The 10,012-nt window shown below is 44.9% G+C and overlaps 1 protein-coding gene across 1 annotated transcript; it reads left to right on the top strand.

Annotated features, from left to right (window-relative positions):
- Window positions 1–1,600: 1,600 nt before the first annotated feature.
- On the top strand, window positions 1,601–8,303 carry si:ch211-157c3.4 (Lipopolysaccharide-induced tumor necrosis factor-alpha factor homolog-like). Its single transcript, XM_064963191.1, has 4 exons — window positions 1,601–1,710; window positions 6,360–6,482; window positions 6,813–7,008; window positions 7,415–8,303. The coding sequence occupies exons 1-4, from the start codon at window positions 1,668–1,670 to the stop codon at window positions 7,527–7,529; spliced, it is 477 nt and encodes a 158-aa protein (XP_064819263.1). The 5' UTR covers window positions 1,601–1,667; the 3' UTR covers window positions 7,530–8,303.
- Window positions 8,304–10,012: the final 1,709 nt, after the last annotated feature.

Below are 10,012 nucleotides of genomic sequence, written 5' to 3'. Positions count from 1 at the left end.
CTTGCATTGTATCAGCCTGGGTTGGACTTGCATTGTATTAGCCTGGGTTGGACTTGCATTGTATTAGCCTGGGTTGGACTTGCATTGTATTAGCCTGGGTTGGACTTGCATTGTGTCAGCCTGGGTTGGACTTGCATTGTATCAGCCTGGGTTGGACTTGCATTGTATTAGCCTGGGTTGGACTTGCATTGTATTAGCCTGGGTTGGACTTGCATTGTGTCAGCCTGGGTTGGACTTGCATTGTATTAGCCTGGGTTGGACTTGCATTGTGTCAGCCTGGGTTGGACTTGCATTGTATTAGCCTGGGTTGGACTTGCATTGTATCAGCCTGGGTTGGACTTGCATTGTATTAGCCTGGGTTGGACTTGCATTGTGTCAGCCTGGGTTGGACTTGCATTGTGTCAGCCTGGGTTGGACTTGCATTGTGTCAGCCTGGGTTGGACTTGCATTACGTCAGCCTGGGTTGGACTTGCATTACGTCAGCCTGGGTTGGACTTGCATTGTGTCAGCCTGGGTTGGACTTGCATTGTGTCAGCCTGGGTTGGACTTGCATTGTATTAGCCTGGGTTGGACTTGCATTGTGTCAGCCTGGGTTGGACTTGCATTGTGTCAGCCTGGGTTGGACTTGCATTGTATTAGCCTGGGTTGGACTTGCATAGTTGTAACGGAGGCAGTGGCACACATTTTACAGGGGCTGACTTCATATCTAAGGCCTCACTTCAGTCCCCCTTTTAAACCAATGACAACTGTGTCAAGGCTTTTCGCTTTTCGACACAGAGGCTTCAAAAGCGCTATATAACTGCTTCTCAAATCGCCTATACGTGTGTGTTGTCCTCTATAAATGGTGTGTAAACATAGCGCTTTATGTCACATCTGGCAATTCAACCTGTAAATGGTACATATGTCACCCTTCATACACCATTTATAGAGGTTCGCAAGCGCTTATAGATGATTTGTGAAATAATTTTTTTTGTTTGTTGTTGCCCTTATGAAGCCTCTCACTCTAGACCCGGCTGTAAACACACCTGATTCAAGTCTTGTTTCGGAGATGATGATTGGTTGATTCAGTCCTGACGAGCTTGGCTCGCTCCAGAGGACGATGCTGATGTTACAGTGCTTATGGTAGACACACCTGGTGCGGCAGGTTAGGCTAGAGGTTAGAGCTTTGGACTAGTAACCGAAAGGTTGCAAGTTCAAATCCCCGAGCTGACAAGGTACAAATCTGTCGTTCTGCCCCTGAACAGGCAGTTAACCCACTGTTCCTAGACCAGTTAACCCACTGTTCCTAGACCAGTTAACCCACTGTTCCTAGACCAGTTAACCCTCTGTTCCTAGACCAGTTAACCCTCTGTTCCTAGACCGGTTAACCCTCTGTTCCTAGACCGGTTAACCCTCTGTTCCTAGACCGGTTAACCCTCTGTTCCTAGACCGGTTAACCCTCCGTTCCTAGACCGGTTAACCCTCTGTTCCTAGACCAGTTAACCCACTGTTCCTAGACCAGTTAACCCTCTGTTCCTAGACCAGTTAACCCTCTGTTCCGAGGCCGTCATTGAAAATAAGCATTTGTTTACGTCCCTGTTCTTAACTGACTTGCCAAGTAAAATAAAGGTAAAAATAAATGGTAGACACACCTAACCTCTGACCCCTCTCACAGAAAGCAGAGGACAATGAGCGTAAATGGAAAAGAACCTCCACCCTACAACACACCAGGTACGTCAACATTCTGTTGTTTGCTGTGACATGCGGACAATAGCTACATACTAAGCTGTAGCTATACTGTGGGTTACGTCCCAGGTTGTTACTATACTGTACCTGTGTATCATATAGGTTACGTCCCAGGTTGTTACTGTACCTGTGTATCATATAGGTTATGTCCCAGGTTGTTACTGTACCTGTGTATCATATAGGTTACGTCCCAGGTTGTTACTATACTGTACCTGTGTATCATATAGGTTACGTCCCAGGTTGTTACTATACTGTAGCTGTGTATCATATAGGTTACGTCCCAGGTTGTTACTGTACCTGTGTATCATATAGGTTACGTCCCAGGTTGTTACTGTAGCTGTGTATCATATAGGTTACGTCCCAGGTTGTTACTCTACTGTACCTGTGTATCATATAGGTTACGTCCCAGGTTGTTACTGTAGCTGTGTATCATATAGGTTACGTCCCAGGTTGTTACTATACTGTAGCTGTGTATCATATAGGTTACGTCCCAGGTTGTTACTATACTGTACCTGTGTATCATATAGGTTACGTCCCAGGTTGTTACTATACTGTAGCTGTGTATCATATAGGTTACGTCCCAGGTTGTTACTGTACCTGTGTATCATATAGGTTACGTCCCAGGTTGTTACTCTACTGTACCTGTGTATCATATAGGTTACGTCCCAGGTTGTTACTATACTGTACCTGTGTATCATATAGGTTACGTCCCAGGTTGTTACTATACTGTACCTGTGTATCATATAGGTTACGTCCCAGGTTGTTACTGTACCTGTGTATCATATAGGTTACGTCCCAGGTTGTTACTGTACCTGTGTATCATATAGGTTACGTCCCAGGTTGCTACTGTACCTGTGTATCATATAGGTTACGTCCCAGGTTGTTACTATACTGTACCTGTGTATCATATAGGTTACGTCCCAGGTTGTTACTATACTGTACCTGTGTATCATATAGGTTACGTCCCAGGTTGTTACTGTACCTGTGTATCATATAGGTTACGTCCCAGGTTGTTACTGTACCTGTGTATCATATAGGTTACGTCCCAGGTTGTTACTGTACCTGTGTATCATATAGGTTATGTCCCAGGTTGTTACTCTACTGTACCTGTGTATCATATAGGTTACGTCCCAGGTTGTTACTGTAGCTGTGTATCATATAGGTTACGCCCCAGGTTGTTACTATACTGTACCTGTGTATCATATAGGTTACGTCCCAGGTTGTTACTGTACCTGTGTATCATATAGGTTACGTCCCAGGTTGTTACTGTACCTGTGTATCATATAGGTTACGTCCCAGGTTGTTACTATACTGTACCTGTGTATCATATAGGTTACGTCCCAGGTTGTTACTGTACCTGTGTATCATATAGGTTACGTCCCAGGTTGTTACTGTACCTGTGTATCATATAGGTTACGTCCCAGGTTGTTACTGTACCTGTGTATCATATAGGTTACGTCCCAGGTTGTTACTCTACTGTACCTGTGTATCATATAGGTTACGTCCCAGGTTGTTACTGTAGCTGTGTATCATATAGGTTACGTCCCAGGTTGTTACTATACTGTACCTGTGTATCATATAGGTTACGTCCCAGGTTGTTACTGTACCTGTGTATCATATAGGTTACGTCCCAGGTTGTTACTGTACCTGTGTATCATATAGGTTACGTCCCAGGTTGTTACTATACTGTACCTGTGTATCATATAGGTTACGTCCCAGGTTGTTACTGTACCTGTGTATCATATAGGTTACGTCCCAGGTTGTTACTGTACCTGTGTATCATATAGGTTACGTCCCAGGTTGTTACTGTACCTGTGTATCATATAGGTTACGTCCCAGGTTGTTACTGTACCTGTGTATCATATAGGTTACGTCCCAGGTTGTTACTGTACCTGTGTATCATATAGGTTACGTCCCAGGTTGTTACTGTACCTGTGTATCATATAGGTTACGTCCCAGGTTGTTACTATACTGTACCTGTGTATCATATAGGTTACGTCCCAGGTTGTTACTATACTGTACCTGTGTATCATATAGGTTACGTCCCAGGTTGTTACTGTACCTGTGTATCATATAGGTTACGTCCCAGGTTGTTACTGTACCTGTGTATCATATAGGTTACGTCCCAGGTTGTTACTGTACCTGTGTATCATATAGGTTACGCCCCAGGTTGTTACAGTACCTGTGTATCATATAGGTTACGTCCCAGGTTGTTACTGTACCTGTGTATCATATAGGTTACGTCCCAGGTTGTTACTATACTGTACCTGTGTATCATATAGGTTACGTCCCAGGTTGCTACTGTACCTGTGTATCATATAGGTTACGCCCCAGGTTGTTACTATACTGTACCTGTGTATCATATAGGTTACGTCCCAGGTTGTTACTGTACCTGTGTATCATATAGGTTACGCCCCAGGTTGTTACTGTACCTGTGTATCATATAGGTTACGTCCCAGGTTGTTACTATACTGTACCTGTGTATCATATAGATTACGTCCCAGGTTGTTACTGTAGCTGTGTATCATATAGGTTACGTCCCAGGTTGTTACTATACTGTAGCTGTGTATCATATAGGTTACGTCCCAGGTTGTTACTGTACTGTAACTGTGTATCATATAGGTTACGTCCCAGGTTGTTACTATACTGTACCTGTGTATCATGTAGGTTACGTCCCAGGTTGTTACTGTACCTGTGTATCATATAGGTTACGTCCCAGGTTGTTACTGTACCTGTGTATCATATAGGTTACGTCCCAGGTTGTTACTATACTGTACCTGTGTATCATATAGGTTACGTCCCAGGTTGTTACTATACTGTACCTGTGTATCATATAGGTTACGTCCCAGGTTGTTACTATACTGTACCTGTGTATCATATAGGTTACGTCCCAGGTTGTTACTATACTGTACCTGTGTATCATATAGGTTACGTCCCAGGTTGTTACTGTAGCTGTGTATCATATAGGTTACGTCCCAGGTTGTTACTGTACCTGTGTATCATATAGGTTACGTCCCAGGTTGGTACTGTACCTGTGTATCATATAGGTTACGTCCCAGGTTGTTACTGTACCTGTGTATCATATAGGTTACGTCCCAGGTTGTTACTATACTGTACCTGTGTATCATATAGGTTACGTCCCAGGTTGATACTATACTGTACCTGTGTATCATATAGGTTACGTCCCAGGTTGTTACAGTACCTGTGTATCATATAGGTTACGTCCCAGGTTGTTACTGTACCTGTGTATCATATAGGTTACGTCCCAGGTTGTTACTGTACCTGTGTATCACATAGGTTACGTCCAAGGTTGTTACTATACCTGTGTATCATATAGGTTACGTCCCAGGTTGTTACTATACTATACCTGTGTATCATATAGGTTACGTCCCAGGTTGTTACTATACCTGTGTATCATATAGGTTACTCCCAGGTTGTTACTGTACCTGTGTATCATATAGGTTACGTCCCAGGTTGTTACTATACTGTACCTGTGTATCATATAGGTTACGCCCCAGGTTGTTACTGTACCTGTGTATCATATAGGTTACGCCCCAGGTTGTTGCTATACTGTACCTGTGTATCATATAGGTTACGCCCCAGGTTGTTACTGTACCTGTGTATCATATAGGTTACGCCCCAGGTTGTTACTGTACCTGTGTATCATATAGGTTACGTCCCAGGTTGTTACTGTACCTGTGTGTCATATAGGTTACGTCCCAGGTTGTTACTGTACCTGTGTATCATATAGGTTACGTCCCAGGTTGTTACTATACCTGTGTATCATATAGGTTACGTCCCAGGTTGTTACTGTACCTGTGTATCATATAGGCTACGTCCCAGGTTGTTACTGGAGCTGTGTATCATATAGGTTACGTCCCAGGTTGTTACTGTACCTGTGTATCATATAGGTTACGTCCCAGGTTGTTACTATACTGTACCTGTGTATTATATAGGTTACGTCCCAGGTTGTTACTATACTGTACCTGTGTATCATATAGGTTACGTCCCAGGTTGTTACTGTAGCTGTGTATTATATAGGTTACGTCCCAGGTTGTTACTATACTGTACCTGTGTATTATATAGGTTACGTCCCAGGTTGTTACTATACTGTACCTGTGTATCATATAGGTTACGTCCCAGGTTGTTACTATACTGTACCTGTGTATCATATAGGTTACGTCCCAGGTTGTTACTATACTGTACCTGTGTATCATATAGGTTACGTCCCAGGTTGTTACTGTACCTGTGTATCATATAGGTTACGTCCCAGGTTGTTACTATACTGTACCTGTGTATCATATAGGTTACGTCCCAGGTTGTTACTCTACTGTACCTGTGTATCATATAGGCTACGTCCCAGGTTGTTACTCTACTGTAGCTGTGTATCATAAGTGCCAGGTGTTACTTGCTATAGATTGTACTCAGTCTATTTTACATATTGGAGCTATCTAATCAACCTCTCTCTTTCTCTATCTCTCCATCAAACCCTCCCCCGCAATTCTCTCCTTCTCCCCCTCCCTCCCCCCCCCTCCCTCTCCCTCCCTCTCTCCCTCCCTCCCTCCCCCTCTCCCCTTCCCTCCCTTCCCTCCCTCTCCTCCCCCTCCCCTCCCTTCCCTCCCTCCCTCTTCCAGTTGAAGGACAAGGTGATAGTGGGGTGAAGGTATATCATGTCCATACCCCCTTCAACCCGCCTTCCTCCACCATCCCCTCCAATAACTACTCTGTGTTTCAGTCTCAGTCTCAGGGAAAGCCAGGTAAGCACTTCCTGTCCTAAGCCTCATTCATACTGTCCGCAAGCACACAACACCAGAACTGCAGCCACACCAGCTAGCGCGTCTAGCTAGCTAAAATGAAATCTCATTTGGTTGAAGAATTGTTCTGACTTCAAAAGAAACTTGAACGCAATCATGGCGTATTTATAACTGGTAAATTCCCAGGTTCCAAGGGAGCTAATTTTGAAGGCAGCAGAAGTATCTCTCTCTCGTCTCTACCCATTATACCATCTTTGTCTCCCTTGTTCCCCTCTATACTAGCAGTGTTGGAGCCAGACAAAATATAACTTGTCCTCTTCTCTCTTCCCCTAGTGTACACCAGTGGAGGTGGTGGTATTGGAGGAGGTGGTGAAACTCCTACTCAGAAGTTTGTGAGTTATGACACAGAACTGGGCCGTTCAGAGGGCATGACCACCTGCACTTCCTGTCAACAACAGGTGATGACGAACGTGACCTATAAAGTCGGAGCCTACGCCTGGCTCATGTGCATCCTCTTCATCCTCTGTGGGTGAGTGAAGAAGAGGAGGGTGGGGGGATAGAGGGGAACAGAGGGACCCATAAAGTGGTCTTCATCCTCCCTCTGTGGGTGAGTGAAGAAGAGGAGGGTGGGGGGATAGAGGGGAACAGAGGGACCCATAAAGTGGTCTTCATCCTCTGTGGGTGAGTGAAGAAGAGGAGGGTGGGAGGATAGAGGGGAACAGAGGGACCCATAAAGTGGTCTTCATCCTCTGAGGGGGAGTAAAGAAGGGGAGGAGTTATAGAATGTCTTGATACTTTTGAGGGGAATTAGACGTGTCTAAAATCAACTGAACACCATGTCTCTCTCCCACCCTTCTCCCCATCAATCTCCCACCCCTCTCTCCCCACCACTTCCACTCTCCCCATCTCCTCCTATCCCCCCCTCTCTCTCCCAGGTTGGTAGTAGGCTGCTGTCTGATCCCATTCTTCATGAAACACTTTAAGGATGCGTACCACTCCTGTCCTCGTTGCAACCGCATTATCCACGTGGACAAGCCACGCTGCTGCTGACCGCCATACCACCACCCACCACTAGGAGAGCTGTTGCTGACTGCCATACCACCACCCACCACTAGGAGAGCTGCTGCTGACCGCCATACCACCACCCACCACTAGGAGAGCTGTTGCTGACTGCCATAGCACCACCCACCACTAGGAGAGCTGTTGCTGACTGTCATACCACCACCCACCACTAGGAGAGCTGTTGCTGACCGCCCTACCACCACCCACCACTAGGAGAGCTGCTGCTGACTGCCACAACATCGCCCAACACTAGGAGAGCTGCTGCTGACTGCCACACCATCGCCGACCACTAGGGGGAGCTGGTGCTGTGGCCAATATGCTTTACTACCAGCAGGGGAGCTGTGGCTCTACTCTCAGTCTGACCACTGGCCACTCTCTCGGTCTGGATTCCATTAGAAGAGCACCAGTACAGTGAAATGCCTTTCTCACAGAAAACATGCCCCTTTCCCTCATGCACCCACAGCTCGGTGTAGGAATTTGAGAGTGGTTATATTTATCCAGCCCCATCCCTCGGCTGTTTACCAATGCAGTGGCAGGGCCAAGGTGACAGTTTTGGTAGTTCTTTGAATTGCAGATTGTCCTTTTAAATTTCGGGCTTCAATACGGCTCTTATCTACACTCTTTCAGAACAGCGAGGGAGAGGAAAAGGGGGGGATGTTTTCAGAATGGAATCCAGCCCAAGGGAGAGACCCCCTAGCAGCAGCCCCACAGAAACCTACAGGATTACACAGTCGTAGGATGAATCCCAAAATGGCACCCTACTCCCTAGTCCACTACATAGGGTATAGGGTACAATTTGGGACGCACTTTAGTTTAAATGCTGACCGAACTTACTGTACCAGAGGGTTGTAAATAGTATGAATCTGTGACCTATTTTTTGTAATATAAAAATTAAAACAAGCTAGCAGATGAAGACGTGGTAGAGCTCAACCTGGGCCTTGTTCGCAAAGGGAGCAGGGTTGCACAGTTCTAGTAACCGACCCAGGTTTTCCACAAACCCCAGGTTGGAATATTGGCATATGAGAAGGGAAGAGGGTAGCCTGGGTACCAGTCTGTTAAGATATCATTCCACTCTTTGTCTTGGCAAACGTGGCTTGACAAAGAGTGGAATGTTAACACACAGACAGACTGGATTTCTCCAGGCTAGGAAGAGGCAGAACATACGGGAATACGCCAACCGGGACGTCTGATTGGTTCCCGGACTATTGCAACCCCTTGAGTAGCCTTACACAGAACCTTCAGATAGAAATGTGTTGTGTAGAACAGACATGATTCCCTGGTAAATGTATATCTATATTCTCTTGAGTAACCTTACACACATTTCTATCTGAAGGTTGTGTATATCTGTCGGTTTCAACCCAGGGCCTTAATCAGGGAATATAGATAGTAACGTATACATTTACCAGGGAATCATCTCTGTTCTACACAACACATTTCTATCTATATTCCCTTGAATAAGGCCCTTGGTTGACCATCCGACAGACATCGAGCCCAATAATCAGATAATTATCATTATAGCTATGATTCCTACAGATCGGGCGTCATTTAGTGCTCCCCCCCCCCCTTTCAGAAAGCTGTTATGTACATAAAGGACTGAACTGGGTGTTTCACCTTATTTTAGAATAAACCAAATATGATTTTATTGAGAAAACTCATCATTCTAACTGTCAACTACAATGACGTGCAACACCATCACACAGCTGACCTGATGTTTTGTTATATTGTGTAACACCACCACACTGCTGACCTGATGTTGTGTTATATTGTGTAACACCACCACACTGCTGACCTGACCTGTTATATTGTGTAACACCACCACACAGCTGACCTGATGTTTTGTTATATTGTGTAACACCACCACACAGCTGACCTGATGTTTTGTTATATTGTGTAACACCACCACACAGCTGACCTGATGTTTTGTTATATTGTGTAACACCACCACACAGCTGACCTGATGTTTTGTTATATTGTGTAACACCACCACACAGCTGACCTGATGTTTTGTTATATTGTGTAACACCACCACACAGCTGACCTGACCTGTTATATTGTGTAACACCACCACACAGCTGACCTGTTATATTGTGTAACACCACCACACAGCTGACCTGTTATATTGTGTAACACCACCACACAGCTGACCTGACCTGTTATATTGTGTAACACCACCACACAGCTGACGAGAAATGGACTACTGTTATATTGCGTACATAGATTATATGCCTCTAATAAAATATATTATCACTTTTGTTGTGGTTTGGTTGTTGCATTAGACAGGGAGATGAGAGTAAATGAGAGGTGGTTCTTAACTGACTCACTGGTCAAAATAAACAAGTTGCTTTTTTATTTATTTTTTATTTAACGAGGCAAGTCATTTAAGAACAAATTCTTATTTTCAATGACGGCCTAGGAACAGTGGGTTAACTGCCTGTTCAGGTTTGCACCTTGTCAGCTCGGGGGTTTGAACT

The sequence above is a fragment of the Oncorhynchus masou genome, unplaced genomic scaffold, assembly GCF_036934945.1.
Source record: "Oncorhynchus masou masou isolate Uvic2021 unplaced genomic scaffold, UVic_Omas_1.1 unplaced_scaffold_690, whole genome shotgun sequence".
In the NCBI taxonomy this organism is placed as follows: domain Eukaryota; kingdom Metazoa; phylum Chordata; class Actinopteri; order Salmoniformes; family Salmonidae; genus Oncorhynchus; species Oncorhynchus masou.
This window is presented reverse-complemented; position numbering and strand designations above follow the sequence as displayed.

Bases quoted from the DNA above. Each gene is read 5' to 3' on its own strand.
- si:ch211-157c3.4 (XM_064963191.1), top strand. From the start codon at position 1,668: ATGAGCGTAAATGGAAAAGAACCTCCACCCTACAACACACCAG. The intron at 1,711-6,359 runs GTACGTCAACAT...TCCCTCTTCCAG, and splicing joins TCCACCCTACAACACACCAG to TTGAAGGACAAGGTGATAGT. The intron at 6,483-6,812 runs GTAAGCACTTCC...CTCTTCCCCTAG, and splicing joins TCAGTCTCAGGGAAAGCCAG to TGTACACCAGTGGAGGTGGT.